At 40.4% G+C, this 23,851-nt stretch overlaps 1 protein-coding gene across 1 annotated transcript in view; it reads right to left on the bottom strand.

Annotated features, from left to right (window-relative positions):
• The window catches only part of LOC311043954 (protein unc-13 homolog B-like), a gene marked incomplete at its 3' end in the record, with an annotated part of 110,162 nt that extends 86,978 nt beyond the window's left edge, over positions 1 to 23,184 (bottom strand). The window contains exons 1-2 of the mRNA XM_084055377.1: positions 22,997 to 23,184; positions 2,129 to 2,158 (exon numbers count right to left, since the gene is read on the bottom strand). Coding sequence (XP_083911503.1) covers positions 2,129 to 2,158; positions 22,997 to 23,018 — 52 coding nt within the window. The 5' untranslated portion in view covers positions 23,019 to 23,184. The remainder of the gene's footprint in view (positions 1 to 2,128; positions 2,159 to 22,996) is intronic.
• Positions 23,185 to 23,851: the final 667 nt, after the last annotated feature.

Here is a 23,851-nt window from a genome sequence, read left to right as displayed (position 1 = left end):
CTTTCTTCGGTCATATTTGACAGGTCAACCATTTTTTTGCGTTGTATAGTTGTGTTGCTTAGTTCTAATGCAGTAATGGTTTTAATATTTTTACTTTTTTATTTTAGAAGTACTAAAAATGCCTTAAAAGTCCTTAAATTGTCACTATAGAAATGTGCAGATAGATACCCTTATACTGCATGTTGGTTTGTTTACTGTTGAGTCAGAAAAAATCTAATCATCTGGGGAACACCAACCATCACTGGTCTAGAAAGAGGATTGTTAGAGATTATGACTTGTATTGACTGCAGCCCGTGTTTCTCTTGTTCATGAACGCTACCAAATTGTAAATAAGTACAGAACATCATTCGTGTCCACTGCACAAAACATCTACAGAGCAGCGCTCCGGTGCTCTCTTATAGCATTGGATCTCAAAGTCCTTGGGGTCCTTGGGGGGGATACCAGGGGGTCCCCAGCAAAATTAGTTAATAAAGCATCACAATAATTTTAACCCCTTTATCCAAATGTTATACTTTGGCTATTCAAAAATAGCAGATATACAAGCTCATAGTGCGCCACCCAGTGCCGCGCTATGAGCTTGTAGATGAAAAATGTGTGCAAATCTTTGAATATATCATTTTAACATTTGTAACTCAAATCTTTGCTCCTGGGGGTCCCTGGAACTAAATATTTTGTGATGGGGGTCCAAATACATATGATTTCGGGGGTCCTTGACATGAAAAGGTTTGAGAACCACTGTCTCATAGCACTACACCCCATGCAGAGGCATAGATATTGTTGGTCCCCCGCACTTCTGAAATGATACCGGCGTCCCTGATATAGTGAATGCCAGAGGACAAGGACAACGACTATGTAAAATGTGGGCTTGCTTTCTCTCTCTCTCTCTCTCTCACACTCACACAAAATGTGAGAATATTTTAGTTCAGTGATTCTCAACTTTTTTGAATTTCATGAACCACCAGTTTCATATGCATTAGTGCACAAACCCCCATTTTATTATTTTTTGTCTTTTTTGTCTAACTCTGAGAGTGTACAAACGGAACCAAATGGACCCATAGGGGTCCATTTGTATATTCTCAGAGTTTCAGACCCCTAAACGTCCATTTGGACCGCTGGTGATTATCCCCGGACCCGACGCCGAAAACCAGGGGGTTACAGCACATCCACCCAATCACACCAGGGTGTGATTGGATTCTCTACGATTTCCCCGGAGACGCCACAATGCTCTGTTGGTAATCACTGTATAGATTGACTGGAGCATTCCGAGGCTAAGTGTCTTGCTCAAGGGCACGTGGGTACGGTGTGGTACGATCATCCCACAATTCCCCAGATGGTCCAAAAAGTTTCGAATAGACTCTATGCACAGCAGCCATTTCGGAGAGAAATTGGGCCTCTTCTTACTTCCTTCACAGGTGTTACCAATGATACTAATGAAGGCTCTGTTCCATTCTGGTCAAACAAGAACTGGAAACACTCTGCTACACCATTGGATCTCAAAGTGTGGTCCAGGCAGGGACCCTCATGGTTCCTTGAGGGGGTTCCAAATGACCACTTAAAAAAGGTGTGTAACTCTGAGAGTGTACAAATGGAACCAGATGGACCTTAACGGGTCCATTTGGTTCCATTTTTACACTCTCAGAGTTATGGGGGTCCTTGAAATTAAAAGGTTTGAGAAGCACTGTGGTAAAACATGGGCCAAATTTTGGTCCAATATGGCTGCTGTGCATGGAGCCTATTAAGTCACTGGCTGAGTTTCGGAATAGCATACTTGTATACTATTCTTCCTAAAAGTACTATAAGTAGTACACAGAATGTGAACATGAATAAGTAGAGAGTGCAAAGAGAACAATGTAGTGACTAGGATACTACCAGGTGAACAGCTACCTCCATTGTGTTCTGCATCCCACAATAATAGTCATTTACAATTCCCTTTTCAAAACAACAGACCTTTTTAAATGCTCCCGCAGGTGAACTTAACGGCCTGGTAGTCATATGAAAGTATAGTACATGATAACATAATGGATATTATACTGCATGCCACTACTACAGTATTCCAAATACAGCCAAAATGTGGTTTCTGTGTATGTGTGTGTGTAGTAAACGCATGCATAATGGGTTCTTTTCTTACCTGGGAGGCCATGGAGTTTGGCTTTCTTCACTGAAAAAGAAAAAAGACAATACAAGTCAGTCTAAAGATTACACAAAATATGTAATGCACAAATAAATGTGATTATCTAGCAAAACGGCAGGCTTTCAGTCTCGAAGCTGCGCTGTGCAATATGTTTGATCATCACAAGGCCTGAAAATATGTGTTGTATGCACATATTATCACACACTATCCCATCCTTTCAAATGAAGATGGCAATGTAAGTTCACTAGTTAAGACCTACAATTTATAATTTAGCCATTCAGAACACGTTCTCATCCAGAGTGACTTGGATGAGAGCGTGTAAGATCAGAGTCAATGGCATGAACCCTATAGTCAACCAACAACAACTTAGCGCTACACTAGGATACCAGGTAAACATCAAGACGGAAGTCAGTGAAGAGAACGCAGAAAGAAAGATCTAGGGCAGTGGTTCTCTAAGTGGAGTTCGTGGACTCCCAGGGGTCCTTGAGGGGGTTCCTCAGCTAAATTTGTTAATATAGTATCAAAATCAGTTTAACCACTGTAACCATATGTTATATACTTCAGCTATTCAAAAATAGCCAATCTTGTAGCTCACAAGCTTGTAGATCGGCTTTTTTTTTTCTTGAAAGAAATGTTGCCACTGGTTAAATAGTAACATCATTTTCAACACAAATCTTCTCTTATGGGGTCCCTGGCACAAATATTTTCAGATGGGAGTATGCGGCCAAATACATATCAATTTGGGGGTCGAGTCAATATCACCATAAGGTACATTTGGGACTTAGCTTTTTTTTTTTTTTTAAACTGTGATTTTCCATTTAACTTTTTACTCATTGTATTAAGTGGATGTTGTACAGTTAGAAATGCATGTTGGTCAAGCTCCCACACTTTTTATGAATTAACTGTAATATATGTCAACAGTAAAATATGTCCACCCTGTCAGGAAAAACCCATAGGGTGGACAAGGACAGGGTGGAACTTTTGGGTCAGTTTTAGGATTTAATTGGCACATGCTGGACCTTCTGTTAGCAACTTAGCTCAGTTAGCAAGGTGACTCTATACTTTTTAACAGATATATTTAAAATTTCAGAAAAGTTTTTATATTCATTGATATTTCAGTATGACAGAGTGGACATGCTAAGCTTGACAACATACAACTACACACACATAAACTATGAAAAATACAATATATATAAGTGTAAATATTTACTGGCAACTTGCCACAGCTTCAGCCTCCATTGAAGTAAGACAGGAAGAAGACAACAAGGGAACTTGAACTTAAGTAAGTTTCTTAAAGGGCCAGTTTACCCCCAAATGACAGGATGGACAGCAATGTCAGGGACACACAAAAAATGTTCAATATGATTATAAAAACAGACTATATCATATGATTTAAGATCAAAATGACTTGTTTTATCAAATAAGGTGTTGTGGACAATCAAACTATGTAAAAATAAAAATAAAAAATAAAAAATGTACCACTTATTAGACACACTGTAGTTAGCAGAGTGGTGTGTGGGACATGCCAAAACCATATACATCCAATGTTACAGATCTGTATAAAATGAAGGAAACACATTTCCAGAGACTCATCATTGTACTGATAAGTGTGTAAATGTTTGGCCATTCATAATAAGAGTTTCAGAGTTTCATTATTTTGTTACATTTTCATGATATTTGAGTGATTGTGGTGAGGACACCCAAATGTACCTTATGGTGATATTGACTCGGTCCTTGTTTTGAGAACCACTGATCTAGGGAAGTTGCAGACCAGGTGTGAACAGCATTCTGCATTCAGTTGTAGGACCCCGTTTGACATTATGGCCGTGGTGTTGCTAGAGAAAAGCTCATTGAGTCACCAAAATCAGAACGGTTCATTCTGCAACCTGCCTAAATTAGATCATGAGATATGGTGTGTGCAAAGGTGGCATTTTGGCCTGAGGGTGGTAGAAAAAGTCACCTCGCCCTAAAGAACCAAACAGTGTTTGAATTGGCTTGCCTCCTTGAGCAAACTAAAGTCAAATTATGAAACTTATTATATAACTATAATAACATATCTCCATGTTGTTTTGAGGGGTGTTTTGCATCAACATCACTGCGTGCTTTCACAGTTCATCAGGAACTGGACTTGGATTGATCTCTGTGTGTGAGGGGGATACTGGAAACTTCAAAACAACATGGATAATATGTATTTATGTTTTCATACTGTACTAGACCGGATCGATGAGAGTCGGGAACGATGGCAGTGTCTCTTTCTATCTGGCTGTGTCCCTTTCATGCACATACAGTACGTACGTATATTATATTTCTGTATCTGTCTGTCTGTGTCTCTTTTATGGCCATCTATGGAGTTCCGTGTGAGGCATGCCCAAATATCCAGTTTGTTCTCCAGGACTAGGGGTCACCAAAATCTGAAGGGTTCATCCTTCGGGAAGCATGAATCCGCTCAGCAGGTGTGGTGTCAATCTGCCTATTAGATTTACAGACGTCTGTGTGCAAGTGAGAGCCCCTTAGAGCCCTGCTGCCTGCGAGGCTAAAAATAGTTTAATAGAAATACACTGAGAACACCAATTGTAGTCATTCACAATCATCAAAGAAGAGGAGAGAGCAAGAGCGAGAGAGACAGAGACAGTGACAGAGAGAGAGAGACAGAAAGGAAGCAAGCAAGCAAGCAAGCAAGCAAGCAAGCAAGCAAGCAAGCAAGCAAGCAAGAAAGAAAGAAAGAAAGAAAGAAAGAAAGAAAGAAAGAAAGAAAGAAAGAAAGAAAGAAAGAAAGAAAGAAAGCAAGCAAGCAAGCAAGCAAGAAAGAAAGAAAGAAAGAAGAGAGGGAGACATGATCTCTATTCTGGGAATTCAAGAATCAAGGGTTTATTTGTCACTCAAGTACAAGCAGTGAAGTGCTGGTGTGGCATGTTCCACAACGACTGTGCAAACAACATCAATGTAACATAATACTGATAATAGTGGATGGATTTTTTTTTTTAAGGGAAATGATATTCTTCCACTCTTTCCTGAAAACTATAAATGATGGAGTTTGTACGGGAAAAAAAGAAAACATAACTGCACCCACTCCTTGTAAACCTGTGATGAATCTGATTCCAATTCTGTGAGTTCCTCCCCTGTCTTACAAATATATTGTTTAATCCATGTGTCATGCAGACTGCTCTGTAAGACATCCTTCTGACCCAGACAGACCTCAGGTGAAAGATTATAGAACACACTGGAGCGGAGGTGAGTTATGTAGTCTCAGTCTACCTGTTACATCCCTGCCCCTCATCCAATCAATGACAGACAATTCGACGGGTCAGCGTCACACCATAGCCAATGACACTGCTAGTTGATTTCACTAGCTGCTCTGTGGCCAATGAGAGGGCTAGATGGTAAAAGTGTCAGTAAAGCAGGGCAGATATAACAGTTGGTTCTCAAAGTGGGGTCCTGGGATCCCCAGAGTGTTTCGAGGGGGTCCCTAGCAAAAAGGAACAGTTTAAACATCAAAGCCCTATTTTATAGTATTTCAGCAGATCAGAAAACAGAAAAAATAGCAGCTCTACAAGCTCAAACTTGAACAACTTTTTTTTTAATATTTGAAGATTTCTGTTTAATAATTTGATAGATTATTAATAATCTATCTAATCTGCAAAGTAACAAAAGGCGTCAAATAAATGTAGTGGAGTGAAAACTAAGTACAATATTTGCCTCTGAGATGGAGAGGTGTAGAGGGTATAAAGCAAGGTAGACTACCTCGAAAATGTACTCAAGTGCAGTACTTGGGCAAATGTACCTAGTTACCTCACTTCGTTGCCAATGAGAGGACTAGCTGGTAAGAGGGCCAGTATAAAGCTGGCCAGATAGTAGCAGGTTGGAATGATTGTTTGCAGTACGGCTGCGTGTTTGTTGGTGAGCAGGGCTGTGCTGTGCTGTGCTGTGCTGTGTGCCTGCTGGGATAATCCCTCTGGCCTAATGCCTTAAGCAGTTGAAATCTACCAGATCCCGCTGCATTGTGAGAGACCAGCGCTGGGTGGGAAACTGTGCACATTTTCCCCTCTGGATTAGGTTACAAGAACCGATACCGTGGTAGTACTTTTACCCTTAAAAAGCATATTATTGTCAGCTTTTATACACATCTACAAATGATTTACAGTCAACACTAATGGCGTTGCCCTCTGGTAGGCACTATAGAGTACTCAGAAACACACTAGACTGCATTCAGTAGTCTGTTTTATCACCTAAATGCCTGATAAATCTGAAATATCTGCCAGCTCTCCAGCATGCAGTGGAAGTCTTTGCTTTTTACTCAACACGACTGATTTAGCTGTAATGAAAACTGAATTACAAATGGCTAGAAACATAATATATGTGTTGTTTTAAAGGAGCTACACCATGAATTTAAAAAATAATAATAATATTTGATATCATATTGTTTATGTCCCTCAAACGTTTTTCAAAAGGTTTGAGCCTAAATCAAGCCTCAGATATACTCATTCCAGCTAACTTCTCTCTGGCTTATAAAGCACTTTCACCTGCAATACCACATTGTCCTGTTTGTCACAGGGCGCTATTGAGCCAGTTTGTATGCATGTTATGTCCTGGTTCTGTGCGGAAAAAGTAAAAAAAAAAAAAAAGAAAATTGTTTAAAAAAAATAAAAATTAAAAAAAATGTTTTTCTTTTTTTTTTTTTCTTTTTTTTTTTTGGTTAGAACTGAAAAACGGGAGGAATTGTTCCCAGACGTGACGTAGGGTGGGGGAACAAATCTGACGGACTGTTTTCAGACCAATTTACATAAAAACCACAGATAGCCTATGAAAGCCTGCATGCCCGAAGTCGGGTATTTGTTGGAACAGAAGAGAGGTGGGGGAGACCAAAAACACACAAAAATGAAGAAAAAGTTAAAATTCATGGTGTAGACCCTTTAATTTGTTTTATTATCTTAGCACTGTAGCTATGCGTGTTCCCTCCTCATACAGTATCACTCACCGTCACGCACACGCACACACACACACACACACACACACACACTCATACGCACACGCACACGCACATGCACATGCACACGCACACACACACACGCAATGAGTTGGCAGCCTGTGATAGGCCGTGACCATGTCACCTTACTTAACTTTGTCTCTAGAGAGCAATGGCAGGTTGTGATCTTGTAGATCTGCTATTTATGCGAAATGTTCGCCTATTATGACATGCCCAGCATAGGGATGCTAGGATTCATGATGTTAAAAATCAAAAGCAGGATAAACATTATAAGCAGTAGATTGAAATAATCAAACCCTCAAAAAAATTGAGAAAATCAAATGAACCTTTGTCTCTTATGTGTGTTTCCAGGCATGGAATGAGATTCCTGCAATCAATAGTATCAAATATATTAGAAAGAATATTCTTTTTAAGTCTGCCCGCAGGCCTGTAAACAGTGAATATGCCAAATCCCATTGTAAAGCACACGTGGCAAATTGAATCACTCTAGGGCAGGAAATGGAAAAATTAGATCACCCTTCCTCTGGAACATGTGATGTATATGTACTAGTAACAGATGTTAACCCATTCAATCCGGGAACGCATCTGTGTCATTTTAGATTTCTTTGGGCTATTCAAAAATAGCAGATATACAAGCTCATAGTGCGGCACCGAGTGCCGTGCTATGAGCTTGTAGATCTGCTATTTTTGAAAAATCGTGAAAATGTGTGCAAATCTTTGAATATATATGTATTTCAAAGCAAACATTTGTAACTCAAATCTTTGCTTCTGGGGGTCCCTGGAACAAAATATTGTACCAATGTTCGCTTAAAAATATACATATTGAAAGATTTGCACACATTCTCATGATTAAAAAAAAAAAATAGCAGATCTACAAGCTCATATTGCAGCACTCGGTGCCGCGCTATGAGCTTGTATATCTGCTATTTTTTGAATAGCGAAAGAAATCTTAAAATGACACACAGATGCGTTCCAGGTCTTATTGGGTTAAGGTCGAGACAAAGGAGGTCACCAAATCAAATTTCAGTGGAGCGTAGACGTAATCAAAGTGGATACGCTGCATGTCATCTACCTTCATTAGAGTGAGTTCAAACTGGACCTCATCCTCTTTGAAGTGATGCTTGTAAATACAGGCTTAGAAAGGAGTCCTAATAAGCACTCAGGAGACTATCAAAGACTGATGTTTAGCTATACGGCATAACCTGGTCCCATAGAGTTAAAAATAATAGAGAGGGCACCGGATATCGCCTCCCATCCACTTGCATTGAGTTGCTCACCCAGCGCATGAAGCGAATTCACCCCTTCTTCCGGGTTGTACAGTGTGATGGGCGTAGCCTATTTGGGGCCACTGTGATACGTTCTGCGTCACAGAAGTGACGCGTTTTACGTCACAGAGGTGCGCGGCCCCGTGCGCAAGCTCGTGAGTCAAGCCCATTGGTCGAAACCGTTTTCGCTCGTACATTTGCAGTGGCCCCGTCCGTCTAAGCTGCAGTACCTACGAATGGCCAGCATGTCCATTTCGCTTCAATGCAAGCACTGGGTTCTGGGGGCTTGCCTGGTCCTCACTGGGATGATACAGCTTGGCTGGACCTCCCTGGAATGTAGGGCTGCTGCAGCTATTGATTCTTTACTTAGCGATTATTCTATTGATTACTTTTTGGATTCACTTTTGGGTACCACTGTAATCGAGATGCACTTTTTAATAGTTTGTAATTGTTTTCAATGAATCGCTGCAAAAAAAAAGGCTGATTAACCACTTAAAGGGATAGTTCACCCAAAACATTACTTATTTTCTCTCACACCCCATGAAGCCTTGAATTGTTTTTGTTGCATTTCTAGGCCAATAATTTGATGACCGGAGGAAAGATGCTAATGTCTCCGGTATGAGACTCGAAGTTGACACTTGTGAGTCTCCTACCGGAGCACATCAAATTATTGGCTTAGGAATGCAACAAAAACAAAAAAATCGCCATGAATTCAAGTCTCCTTGGGGTGTGTAATTGATAGAAACAAAGTCATTTTGGGGGTGAACTATCCCTTTAAGCCCTTTGTCGTACAACATTGTCGCACCAACATTTGCGGATAGCTTGTAGATGGGCTACTTGCGCTATTCTTTTTATTTTTATTTGAAAGAAAGCTAAATTTAAATTCTTTCTCCCAAAATCCATATTTTTTTTATTTAAAATAAAAAAATATTGATTATTTTGTGATTAAATCGCAATTCCGTACTGGAAGGATCTCACACACTGTCACACACAAAGAATTCTACATGCAACAAATGTGCATGCCTTTAAAGCTACATTTGCTACGTTTTATGTCTGAAAAGGTTGAGAACCACTGCTTTAGTGGAAAGGTAAATGAAACAGGTTAAAACAGTAGTTACCCAACGTGCTCAGCAGGCAGACAGACCTATACTATAACCGAGTCATTACACCAGACCAGACAGCGGTTCTATATTTAGCCGTGGTCTTTTGATTTACGATGGTCTACGCGAGTGAAGGTGTGCGACCTGGTGGCTACTGTATGTTAACAAGTCCCGCTGTCATTTAAACACGGCTGCAGCCACTATAAAACCACAAACAAAGAAACAATGCAGCTATATCTATGTTGACAAGAACACACTGATGGAAGTGCGTGCGTGCGTGCGTGTGTCTTAGTCATGAATTGTCTCTGTAGTGGCAGAACTGTCTCAGTAGTGCCAGGGCAACAGCCTCTTCTTGAACGTCAGACTAACCAAGGAGATGATCGTGGGCTTCTGTATGCAACAGCAGAGTTCCTACACACCCCTCTTGATCCAACGGGACACCAGTGGAGAGGGTGAGCAGCTTCAAGTACCTCAGGGTGCAACAATAGTGTGGATCTGACTTGAAAATGCACACGGAGACCGTGGCAAAGACGACTAGACAATGCCTGTGTGTCACCTCAGTCAGCGGAGGAAATTCAAGGTCTCAGAGAAGGTCCTGAAATCCTTTTACTACCTCCCAGCAGTGGTGGAAAAAGTACTCAAATTCTTTACTTAAGTAAAAGTATCAATACTGCAATATAGAAATACTCTGTTACACGTAAAAGTCCAGAATTCTAAATTATTGGCATCAAAATGTACTTAAAGTACCAAAAATAAAAGTACTAAAATGTTTTAAAATGCGCTGCGATGCGACACGTTGTGAGCTTGTAGATCGGCTATTTTCAAATAGTGTATGTATAAAATAGGGCTTAAGTGGTTAATGTATGTTTCATGATATCATAATTTATATTTGAAAAGTAACTAAAGTTTTCAAATAATTGTAGTGGAGTAAAAGTACAATATTTGCCTCTGAGGTGTAATGGAGTAGAAATAAAAGTATTGGAAATTGGAAATACTCAAGCAAAGTACAAATACCTCAAACTTTTACTTAAGTACAGTACTTCAGTAAATGTACTTGTTGTTACTTTTCACCACTGCCTCTCAGATCATGTTGACAGGGCACCATCACCGTCTGCTACCGGACTAGCTACTCCCAGGACCTGCGAGTCCACCCCAGGGTGTTCCCTCCCTACAACGACAGGTGCTTGGGCAGATCAAAATGGATTATGAAGAGCAAACATCACACCAGCAGCCTTCTCTTTGTGCCGATGCGAACAGGCAAGAGCCTGTGGTGTCTCAAAGCCCTGGGATCAGAAAGGACTCAGCAACAGTTCCCTGTGGCCACGGACAAGGACATCGCCAAGGACAAGGATCATAGCCACGGACAAGGACCAAAAAATAAAAATAAAAAATAACTAAGCACAACAAAACTGCAAAACTGCCTCAACTCAAAGTGTATAAAGCACATTTAAAATGACATTTAAGCCAACCAAAGTACTATGAGGGGCAATGGAATAAAACACAAAAACACAACACAATAAAGTACAAGGTAGAAAACAAAAGGGAATGCAACTCCAATTTTCGCAATTCTGGGAAATTGCAAAGTGTGGTTGCGCCGGCGGGACTCGAGGAATACGCTGGGAGAAATACCGTCGGAGGCTGCGCCAATTACATTGTCACGTCACTGTGGTTGCCCTGTTAGGGCAACCACACTAATTAAAACAACACACAACAGTGGTAATGAGCAAGGTCAAGGTCCTGGGGTGCTGGTATATCTCAGCTGTGCTCAAAGGCCAGAGAGGAGAAGTCTTCGTTTGTACACTGTCAGAGTGTACAAACTCAGAGCGCACCACTGATATAGCAAAAATAGTTCTACAGAAAAATTAAGGCATTTGTTGAGACATTTGACAGTTACAAAAAATATATATATTCAAAGATTTGCACAAATGTTCACGATTTAGAAAAAAAACAGATCTACAAGCTCATAGCGTGGCACTCTGTACCGCTTTGTATATCTGATATTTTTGAATAGCCAAAGAAATCTAAAATGACGAAATGTGTTTCCAGATTGAATGGGTCAAACACAGCTGCAGCCAATCCATCAATCAATCAATCAATCAGAGTTGTACACCCTCAGATATATAGGTCTGTGGCCTAATGCATAGCAAACTGGGGGTCCTTGAAATTCACAGGTTCGAAAAGCACTGCCGTGGACACACAGACACAGCGCAGGCCCGCACAAATGGACACATGCGACACCAGTGCCCTGCTGTTTATTGTCAAGATCCAAGTTCCGTCTTACGCTTGACACAGATGAGATTAGTCTGCCACCGGGATCCATGCTTCACCTCCCCACTCCCATCTACCCTATGGCTAACCTCCTGTGGCTGGTGGCGGAGGAAATAGCCTGCTGCTCACATTCTTAAACCACCACTTAGCCCAGTGATTTTTTTTTTTCGTATCAAGGTCCATTATTTATTCGGCATTTGAGCCACGGACCACCGTTTGATGAGATTTAGCCTCTCAGACCCAAAACTTTGAATATTTTGTTTTCGTTGGATAAAGATTTTGTCCACAATTCCATGCTGTATTGATATTGGTACCATAGGAGAGATGACAGGCAAACGTTGATCAAAACAGCAATTATTTGATTAAGTAATGCAGATGTTCAGCAATAATTTAACTCTTGAGAGCGTAAAATGAAACCAAATGGACCCGTAAGGGTCCATTTGGTTTCATTTTACGCTCTCAAGAAAGAAATGCAAAGAAATGACTGACATTCTGACAATGACCAATAGATATACTATGTCCAAAACAGGCCATATCCTTAATAATTGTATTCTCTAAATACTTTCAGAAATAGTGAAAATAGCTGATCTACAAACACACAATGCATTGCGATGCGATGGGGTGGGAACAATGATGGAAACCTCACATTTCTGTTAATGTCATCCAGCTGTTATGTGAATGGAAACGATTCTAATGACTATGCAAAACAATTGCGATTAGCCCCAATAATTGCGATCAGACGATTATGTAATCATTGTGACAGGCTTAGTAACACAGAGGCTGATATGCAGCAGACCCATAATCACTGTTCCCTTGCTGGATAGTCATTGTTTCATGGCTGGTCTGTGTTTCAGCACAGATTATCGTTTTTTTCAATGGGGTCAGCCCTGTGCTCCCTCAGTCTTATGTTCCCTCAGTTCTATGCTCCCTCAGTTCTATGCTCCCTCAGCTCTATGTTCTCTAGACTGTAGCACGGGTCTGCCCGGAAACGAAAACCTGAGCCCCGAGCCAGCTGGGGGTCAAAGGTGATTATTATACCACAATCATCTTTGATATTCTGCACGGCTGGACCTGCATGGATCCAATCAATTAAGTGTAATTGTATTATTACACTTAATTGATCAGAGACACTCTACATTTTCACTGTAATCTAACTAATGCCTGAAGACAGGCTTAAAACTGTGTGCATCAATTTGATCAAGTGAACTATATACACAGGGTCAGTGAATAAAATGATATTACATTATATTACGTGTGAGTAAAATGATACTGCATTATATTACTGGACATTCCCATTTCTTTCACATTTTAACAGCCCTATCCAGAGAGAGAAAGGTGTGAGATTGGTGATTTTGAACCGATGATACATATAAACTGCCTTTTACAAACTGTATAGACCGTGGCCCCACAGAGAATGCTGCATATCAGATCCAGAATAAGCTGTTGGTTAAAACGGAAAGACATTGTTTCTAGCCTCTTGCTGCTATCAAGTCCAAACAGTCCAAAAAGGGATTGTCAAAAGCGCTCAAAAAATACTGATTTATACTTAGTTTTGCGCTGGTGTTGCACAACAAAAATAGCTCAAAAACACGTCGCAACTTTCCTTGGATCATGACATGACATTGACAACTCTCAATTTCCGCCTAACTTGATTTCCACCGTTCTACATTCTTCAAAAACGACTTGCTAGTCCTACAGATGGAGTAGTGTGATGAACATGCATGATTCAGATGAGGTCTATTTCTCATCATGAACCGATCAACACCAAACACATTGGAGGCCTCTAAAACAATGCAGAGCCAAAAGCTATTTCACTTGGATTGTCACGGTTAGTTGCAGAAAAATGCTCTGCCAAATTAGGTAGGCGTAGGCCTACAAATAAGTGCAGGTGTCCTGTAACCATGAACGTGAAAGAATCAGGGTTTTGTGATTTTGTAGTAGGTGTAAAAGTATTAATATGGAACCGTTATGTAGAAGGCGTTCGGTTCGGCAAGCACTACGCACTGAATGATATGTTTCTCATCATCTTCGACCTATGCGCTCTGCCGTTGTCAAGGCAGCCCAAACAACAGGCAAGTTGCAACGAGAGAGAGAGAGAGAGAGAGAGAGAGAGACACAGAGAGAGAGAGAGAGAGAGAGAGAGAGAGAGAACAGTGGTGGAAAGTAACCAAGTACATGCACTTAACTCATTGAGTGCCCAAATTATTATTATCTATTTCTGGCCATTATGATTTTTATTTTTCTATTTTTTCAAAGTAAAAAAAAAAGCGCTTAGGAAGCGAGATACAGCCTTTTTAAGTTATAAGTTAAACAAGGAGTGTATGAAGCTGCAAATCTTCAGATAATGATATCTTGGGTTCTAAAAAAAAAAAAAAGTTTTTTCTATTTTTTGCAAAAACACGAGAAACACGTTAATGGCACGTTGCACCATAGCGGTAAAACACGTGAAACACGTTAATGGCACTCAATGAGTTAAGTACTGTACTTAAGTAAAATGTTTTAATTATTGGTACTTTACTTGAGTATTTCCAATGTCCAATACTTTTACTTCTACTCCACTATATCTCGGATCCAAATATTGTACTTTCACTAATCTATTTGAAAACTTTAGTTACTAGTAACTTTGTAGATTTTGATTATTATTACAAAATATACATTCACCACTTCAGCTCTATATACATTTCGGCCACTTGAACATGGCCGATCTACAAGCTCAGTAGCTCGCGACGCATTGTGAGCTTGTAGATCTGCTATTTTCAAAAGATGTTCATACATTTGAAAACTTGATATGGGACATTCTGCATGATGAGTTTCACTTTTTGTACTTTAAGTACATTTTGATGCCAATACTTTTGTACTTTACTCAAGTACATTTTGAATTCCCGACTTTTACTTGTAAGTGACTATTTCTATATTGCAGTATTGATACTTTTACTTAAGTAATAAATATGAGTACTTTTTCCACCACTAAGAGAGAGATGGTGACCATTAGTCCGATGGACCAATGGTCTGATTTTCTTTTTAGTTTAGTGTGAGGTTAGCTTTGGAGTTAAAGTAGCACTTAACCCACTTTCAACCTTATCTTCTTATAATTGGTCGTTTGGCTATGGATACTTCAGAAACCTGCCTACCAATGATGTCATCAATAGGGATTCCAAGCTAATGGAATACAGCCTTTATGTTCCTGGACAATCTGAAAAGTAACTTGTAACTAAAGTTTTCATATAATTGTAGTGAGTCAAAAGTACAATATTTGCCTCTGACAGTACAAGAAGTACCACAAAGCAGTGGCGCTCTCTCTCCAGATTTTCCAAATATTAAAAAAGAAAATATCAAAAATATCAGATGTACAAGCTCTTGTAGAGCTTGTAGATTTAATAGCCAATGTATAAATGGATATACTGTCAGGGGTGCAATGCTCACTGGACGGCCTTGCACGCAGTGCCGGAACCTATTTGACCAGGAGCACACGCAGGCACACGCAAAGATTTAAAACGACTTTAAATTCGCACCTCAACAACGTTTTCAAAGGCTCCGACTCACACCTAGCGAATTAACATAGGAATAAGCCTAGATGCATGTCAATTGTCCATTGTGTGACTTGGTGTTAAGCAACGTGCGCGTCACGTCATTGAAATAGATTGCAAGAACATGCCAAATGAGCATTGCATGCCTGTATACTGTATATAGCTATATTAACTACTTTTGCTCCAGGGACCCCCTGGAACCCCGCTCAAGGATCCACTTTGAGAACCACTACTATAAAGTATCGAAAAATGCAAACACTCAAGTGAAATAAAATAACTTCAGTAAAATGTACTTTGTTACTTTCCACCACTGGTTAGGTCTGATTAAAGGTGTAGGAGGTGAGATGGGGATGTGATTCAGACCAGGAGGACATGAGCTGCTTCCGGAAGAGAGGAGTTCTGTAATTCCACCATGGAGGAGCCAGAGACCAGTTGACACCAGATGGAACATAATGACAGAGGGAAACATAGTAGCCTACTGAGTAGGCTACTATGTTTCCCAGAATGACCGCACTGCTATGTTTCCCAGAATGACCGCTATGACCTGTCAGTATGTCATCAGCTGAAGCAAGTTCAACCCATTCGATCCGAAACGCATCTGTGTCATTTCAGATTTTAGCTCAAACCATTATTTTATACTTTGGCTATTCAAAAATAGCAGCTATACAAGCTCATAGCGCGGCACCGAGTGTCAAATATTTGCTTCTGGGGATTATACAAAATGTCTTCTAAATCCTAGCAGTTTTTTTTTTACTTGCTATAATATCAGTGGTTCTCAAACTTTTTTCATTTCATTTGTCCGCGGACCCCAACTCTCAAAATATTTAGTTCCAGGGACCCCCACCAGAAGCAAAGATTTGAGTTACAAATGTTCGCTTAAAAATATATATATATATATTCAAAGATTTGCACAGCTTTTCACGATTTTTCAAAAATAGCAGATCTACAAGCTCATATCGCGGCACTCGGTGCCGCACTATGAGCTTGTAGATCTGCTATTTTCGAATGGCCAAAGAAATCTAAACATGACCGACACAGAATGGGAATTTGAAACATCAGCAAACTGACAGGTTTTGAAAGAGTACGTGCAAGAGAATCTTTCCCTTTTACAGAGTCAGTTAAAAGGCAGCAGACAGGTTTCAAAGGACGGGGCGTGAGAAGGGAGAAAAGCAGCCCTGTTCCACGTTCAAATATCCTGGCCATGGAATTTGAAAACCTTTTTTAACTTGCACTTTGCATTTGCCTGAGTCTGAAGTCAGACGTTCGACCAGCGTGAGGCAGGAGTTTACTACATGGTTTCTTTTGTGTTCAGGACCCTGGACAGCACCCTATAACACAATGCATGCAATATGCTGTTCATCCATGACTGAGGAAAAGGCACCAGCAAACTAGTAACATCTAAAGTGGTCTCCCTGTGTTTCTGTTTAATAGATCTATTCATATTATTTTACCTTAATAGATCAAAATAATGTATTACTTGAGAAGCTTCCCACACCAAAGATATACAGCAAGCTACTGTAAACTGCATACTCCATCGCAATGGTGTCGCTTGCCAAAAAGAACAGATCTACAAGGAGTATGACTTAGGCATCAGGAGGACGATATGATTTTCAGAAGTATGAGGAAGTGGCAAAACCGTGCAAGGGAAGGAGGAAGCAAAGTAGCATGCTAGCTACACCCTGTCCCATGTGAGAGGCACACACACACACACACACACACACACACAAAGCAGCAGATGGCCAAGGGATTATTCCCCCTCTATCCCTAACCCCCTCTTCCCAGACGGAACGAGTAATTCCAACACTCTCCCCGTGCATCTGTGAAGGCATTTACGTCCGTTGTTCTGTGTGTGTGTGTGTGTGTGTGTGTGTGTGTGTGTGTGTGTGTGTGTGTGTGTGTGTGTGTGTGTGTGTGTGTGTGTGTGTGTGTGTGTGTGTGTGTGTGTGTGTGTGTGTGTGTGTGTGTGTGAACAGTCCCAACCTATGGCATCTGGTGGCCTATATTACATAACACTGACTGCTGAATTCATGAATCAGTACGGGGCTTTCCTGTGAATGAAGGCCTGTAGGTCACACAGGCCACCCGATATCTGTATTTTCAACCACTTTCAATCTGGCATCAATATTTTGGGCGATATTTTTGAATAGCCAACGTATAAAATATGGATAAGTGGTTAAAATGATTGTGATGCTGTATTAAGACATTTAGCTGGGTACCCCCTGGAACCCACCTTGAGAACCACTGCACTAGAGCTGCAACTACTCTATGGATCACTTTTCTGATTAATCAGATAATCGAGAAGTGATCATTCAAAGAAAAAAAGACGTTTTTAATCATCTATTTTAATTCTATACTTTGTCGCACAACAGTGTGGTGCGAAATAGTGAAAATAGCAGATCTACACGCTCAGCTATTTTTACTACTTTTAAGTTTTGTTTTCTTTCTTTTAGCTATAATGATATACCCAAATTAGGGATTGATTACTAATTGATTATTTTATTAAATTATCGATTATTTTTTATAATCAATTAGTTCGATTAACTAAGTGCACCATCTACCATTTTACCCAGAATATAACAACTACACGTAAAAGCGCCAAAAACACACCAAAAACAACACCAACCAAACACCCACACAGACCAAGTGTTCAGATAATTATCTCCTCAGAATGACTTCCCTGTCCTGGCCTCCTCCAGCACAAACCCATTCATTTTTCTTATTGAGCAGCTCTGGGTTCAACATTTAGCAGACGATGATGCAATACCATTATGCATTCATTCCCCATTCTAATTACCATCCAGAAATAGCAGGGGGGTGGGTGGGTGTGGGGGGGGGGGGGGGGGGTGGGGGCACTGTCAGAGCTGTCAGTGAACTTTTCATTTCATAGAGCAGTCACTCCTCGCCTCGGCACGCCGACTGCTGACACCCCGACACCACTGACACCATTGACGGCCATGTGGTGGAAGAAGTACTCAATTGTTTTACTTAAGTAAACGTATCAATACTGCAATGTACTGTAGAAATACTCGGTTAAAAGTAAAAGTCCGGAATTCAAAATTTTCGATTGGTATCAAAATGTACTAAAAAGTAGAAAGTACTCATTGTGCAGAATGTCCCATTTCACAAGTTTTCAAATATATGAAACGTATAAAAATCTTTTGAAAATGGCCGATCTACAAGCTCACAATGCGACGCATTGCGACGCATTGTGAGCTTGTAGATCGGCTATTTTCAAATGGCCGAAATGTAGCCTATTTAGGGCTGAAGTGGGTATAGTATCCAAAAATGTAAAGTAAAAGTACCTGGAAATTGTACTTAAGCACAGTACATGTACTTTAGTTACTTTACATCGCCACTGCTGACAAACAGATCGAGGTACAGACAGATCCAACGAGGTACAAGACTTGCCGTTAAGCCGCTGGTTCTCAACGTCTCGTCCGGGGAACCAACAGCGGTCCCAACGGACCCATACGGGTCTGTGGATATTTTTAAGAGCCACCTAAAAACACTACTGTTTCAACAAGCATTTAGGGAATGTCCTTGAGCTTCTCCTCCAGCTGTGAAACGTGTCTGCTGTTTTGTTTTTCCTGAGATGCATTGTGTTTTTGTTGTTTCTAATCATTTGAACGTGTCTTAATTGCTGTTTTTAATTTCTGTTGTATCTAAAGCACTGTGAGAGTTCTCTCTGTGAGAAGTGCTCCACAAATAGCACATACTTACATTATGTACATCATGCTTACTATAACTCTGAGTGTACAAATGGAACCAAATGGACCCGTAGAGGTCCATTTGCTTGAAATGAATAAGGTAGAGAATCACTGAACTGAACTATGGAACCCCAATTAACACTGTTAAAAAAAGTGCTTATTTAACTCTGAGAGTGTACAAATGGTCCATTTGGTTCCATTTGCAAACTCTCTTGAGTTATAGACCCGTAGTGGTCCATTTGGACCCTGTGGGGGTCCCCAGACCTGACGTTGACAACCAGTGAGTTAAGACACACTCAAGGAACAAGGAACTAAACTTTGCCATTATGCCACCTGAGTGCAACAAACCGGTTTTGTGAGGTATTCTAACCACTGGGGACAGATAAGGCATGCCACAGACAACATACGTAGAGGCCTGCTGATGCAAAACATGCATCTGGTTCACACGCATCACCACCGTCACTTTTTCTTGTCTTTTGTCAGTATAACAGAGGGAGAACGTCACCTCGACGCCACTCTGTCTATTCCTTGTCTAATTGCCCAGTCTAATGCTACTAGGTCCATATGGACGCAGAAGAGAAGAATAGCTGCTGTGCTCACAGTGCATTTTATATGGCCGTGCGTGTGCGTGTGCGTGTGCGTGTGCGTGCGCGTGCGCGTGTATGTGTGTGTGTCTAGATCAGTGGTTCTCAACCAGTGGTCCTTGAGGGGGTTCCATGGGGTCCCCAGCAAAAGGTGTTAATACTTTTTCACCCCTTTATCCATATTGTATACGTTGGCTATAAAAAATAGCAGATATACAAGCTCACAGCGTGTCACTTGGTGCCGCACAGCAAACTTGTACATCTGCTATTTTCGAAAAAAGTCTTTGTAGAATGATTGGAGCAGATGTGTGAACAGCCTGAGACATTTGAAGACGCTGAGATTGTTGAGGGAAACAAACTTGAGCATCACCACCAGACAGAAGCATGGAAAATAGTTGTGCAGCATTCTCCTGGCAGCCATACTGACAGGCTCAGCTGTTATGTCATTATATTGTGATGTATTTGTGTTGACAGGGCGTGTGGACTCCAATGTTTCAATCGCAGGCCATTAAAAGCTAGTAGTTTTGTACTAATCGTGTTCCTAATACTGTAAACATGACCACAGTAGCGGCTCTCTTATTCACAAAGCTTCCTGTGCTAGAACAGCCTATTGTGAATATCGTCTCTGTCAGGTGGAGAAACTGTTAGTTTTCAGGATTCAAATATAAAATAGATATGAAAGTATAAGAAATTGTTGCTGAATGTTGCAGAAAACCTTGTATGTCCAAAACCGTAACTTTTCAGGAAATGGGTAAAATAACCTCCAAATGGATACAATGTAGTTAATATTTTGTCATAAACTCTCATACAGTAGGCCTACTTTTCATTGGTTAAATATGGTAAAACACGTGACACTCTTGTACGGTAAAGTAGGCCCTACTTCATCGTACAAGAGTGTCGCAGAAGGGTGTTCATTTACCAAAACAAAAACATGAAAAGTTGAAATACAAGGTTTCTGCCCGACAACAACAAAATCAGAGTACGTAGGGAACGTCAAACTCAGTTATGTCTTCCAGTTGTACATGGAGGTGCACTGAGAAGCTCTACATTGATTCAGACCTTTTGGTTTGTTGGTTTGTTTTGTGTTTGTTTACAAACATTTTGCACTCACTCAATAGTCTGCATTTTGCAGACTATTGAGTGAGTAGAGCCTGAACGATGCCAGATTTTTCATGAACACGCAAACAAGTAAATATAAATTACACACCACGCCCTATTCAAAAAATGTTCAGAAATAGCTGATCTACAAGTCGTAATGTGAGCTTGTAGATAGGCTATTTTAGAATCATTTGAATATTATTTTACTACGTTTCAAATAGGGATGCCAGATCAGCTGCATAATTGACTATACAAAAAAAATTGCCAATATATCGGCCACACAGATATCGGTCTGGCTCTAATTGAGACGCACCTGCTGTCCCTCCAGTCTATCATATCTCATCATACAGTAATAGAGGCCTTTCCAGGGACTTTCCAGCCCCAGGCAACAACACTCACAGCCATGATGGGAAAACGTTCAAGACCAGTGATGGGGAAACAAAAGGGCTCCGGGCTGACAGTCAGAGATAGGAGGACAACAGTTTGGTATAGTTGCGAAAAGCAACGCACGCCTCCATGAAAGAGCAGCAATTTACTATCTGGACTAGGGCCACTTTTCTTAAGTAGGCTCCACTGACAGCTTTGCAGTGGCATTCTCAAAACTATTTTATTTATTTTTTTACAAACAATGCTTCCTGTTAATTAACGTATACTATGCATGGGTAGCCTTAATTAATACTCATTCTTTAGGTATTTATAATCTGGTCCCATAGCAGTCTACAGTATATCTGTGCTGCTGGTGACTTAACAGTGGTTCTCAAAGTGGGGTCCAGGGACCCCCCCACTGGTCCCCTTCAAGGGGGGTCCCAATTAGGAACCAGTTGGACACTTTAAAAAGGTCTGTAACTGCGAGAGTGTACAAATGGAACCAAATTAACCCTTAAGGGTCTTTTTTGTTCTATGGGGTCCCCAGCTAAATGATTGATAAACAAATGAACCACATACTGGTCAACACTGACAGTAGTGTACATTTTGTACAGGACTACAACATGTGGCATCACGATGCGTTGTGAGCTTGTAGATCAGCTATTTTCAAACATTGTAGTACTTTTATTTTTGGTACTTTAAGTACATTTTGATGCCAATACTTTTGTACTTTTACTCAAGTACATTTTGAATACCAGACTTTTACTTGTAACGCTAACGGAGGATTTCTACATTGAAATAGTGATACTTTTACTTAGGTAAAAATAATACTTTTTCCACCACTGCAAGTACCAATGTAGCCTACACTGTCAGAGTATGACAGTGTATCTTGTTCACTCTACCCATTAAGACCTGGAACGCATCTGTGTCACTTTAGATTTCTTTGGCTATTCAAAAATAGCAGATATACAAGCTCATAACGCGGCACCGAGAGCTGCGCTATGAGCTTGTAGATCTGCTATTTTTGAAAAATCTTGAAAAAACATTTTTTAGATTTTTTTTTCAAAAAACTGTTAGGATTTAAAAAACATTATAAGAATCGCCTCAGGTCTTAATGGGTTAAGAGTTATGAGGTCTGTGGACTAATGCATAGGCCTACATCTACCTACGGTAACTGGGGGGTCCTTGAAATAAAAAGAAAGTTTGATAACCACCGTTTCTAAAAAGTTGGCCATCAACTAACCAACTTTGTGCAAAGTCAAGTCAACTGTAAAATGGAACTCAATTCAACTGGCTGTAGTGACCCTAGTGACATAATAAACACACCAAGCACTCATTCATGTTTTGGTTCTCAAAGTGGGGTCCAGGGACCCCCAGGGGACAGGGGTCCTTGGAGGGATACCAGGGGGTCCCCAGCAAAATTAGTTAATAAAGCGTCACAATCATTTTAACCGCTTTATCTATATTATATACTTTGGCTATTGAAAAATAGAGATCTAATTTTTTTTTTTAAATGCAGATCTAAGCTCATAGCTCATGAGCTTGTAGATCTGCATATTTTTTTTAGAAAAGTCGGGAAAATCTGTGCAAATCATTGAATATATATTAATTTTTAAAGCGAACATTTGTGACTCAAATCTTGGCTTCTGGGGGATTCCTGCTGGAACTAAATATTTTGAGAAGGGGGTCCCGGGTCCACGGCCAAATACATATCATTTTGGGGGTCCTTGACATGAAAAAGTTTGAGAACCACTCATATTAATCCATCTCACTCTCACTCGACACAAGTTCACGCAAATAAAGTCTGCAGGTCGTAGTAGGCTATATCATTCCATGTCCAACTAACTGAACCCCAGCGATCTACTACACGTCAAAAGTCAAATTGAATATTGAAATCAAAGTAAAAAAAGAACTAGCAGCTTGATGATGAATAACAGCAAGGGTTTTAAATGTAAAGCAGACGCACCTCTCACACACAGCAGAGACATCGCAGCAGCGCTGTGGGCGCAACAGTTTCTCCTCAAGGGATCACACAGCCTTCAGTGACTGTTATTATAATAAGGTCCAACTGCGTGCGATCGCAGTCCGTCGCCGCTGTAGGTTGTCATCTGGGACACTTCTAAAAGGGTTGTTGGCCTCCAGTTCAGAGCTTCCGAAAGAATGATAACGATAAGGGGGAGTTTAATTCTAAAAGCGGGCAATATAGCCTTACTTGTAGCTCCGTGGCTGTTTGAGATGACAGAGAGAAAGCAGGAGAGGCTTAACTCCGTCCAGCCCAATGGGAGGGCGGCTCTTATCGCTGCGTTTATAATCCGCTCGTACGTACGACGGTGTCGCGCCCCCGCCGAAAATAGCCGATCTACAAGCTCACGGAGGGTCTCGAATGAGCTGACTGACCTGTGGTCAAGTGCAGGTCAACTTGAACTTATAGTTATATATAGTTTTTTTTATATATATATATATATAAATATTATATATTTATAATTAAATTATTGAATCATATTTATATAATAGCTTTATTTATTTTGGTGGACACAGTACATATACAAGTATATGTACTGTATATTATGTATATATATATGTATATATGCACACACACACACACACACACACACACACACACACACACACACACACACACACACACACACACACACATATAGTATATACACTTATTTATATATTATTATTGAATAATATGTCATTATGTATTTCTTTATTCATTTATTTATTTATTTTGGTGGACACACAGCCTAAGTCTAGAGCAGGGGTCTTGAACCTTTGTCAGGCGGCAGGCCACCACTTCTGCGTGAGAGATGAA

Source organism: Gymnoscopelus microlampas (genome assembly GCF_963454915.1).
Source record: "Gymnoscopelus microlampas genome assembly, chromosome: 4".
In the NCBI taxonomy this organism is placed as follows: domain Eukaryota; kingdom Metazoa; phylum Chordata; class Actinopteri; order Myctophiformes; family Myctophidae; genus Gymnoscopelus; species Gymnoscopelus microlampas.
Note: the sequence above shows the minus strand (reverse complement) of the source record. Positions and strands in the feature narration are given on the sequence as shown.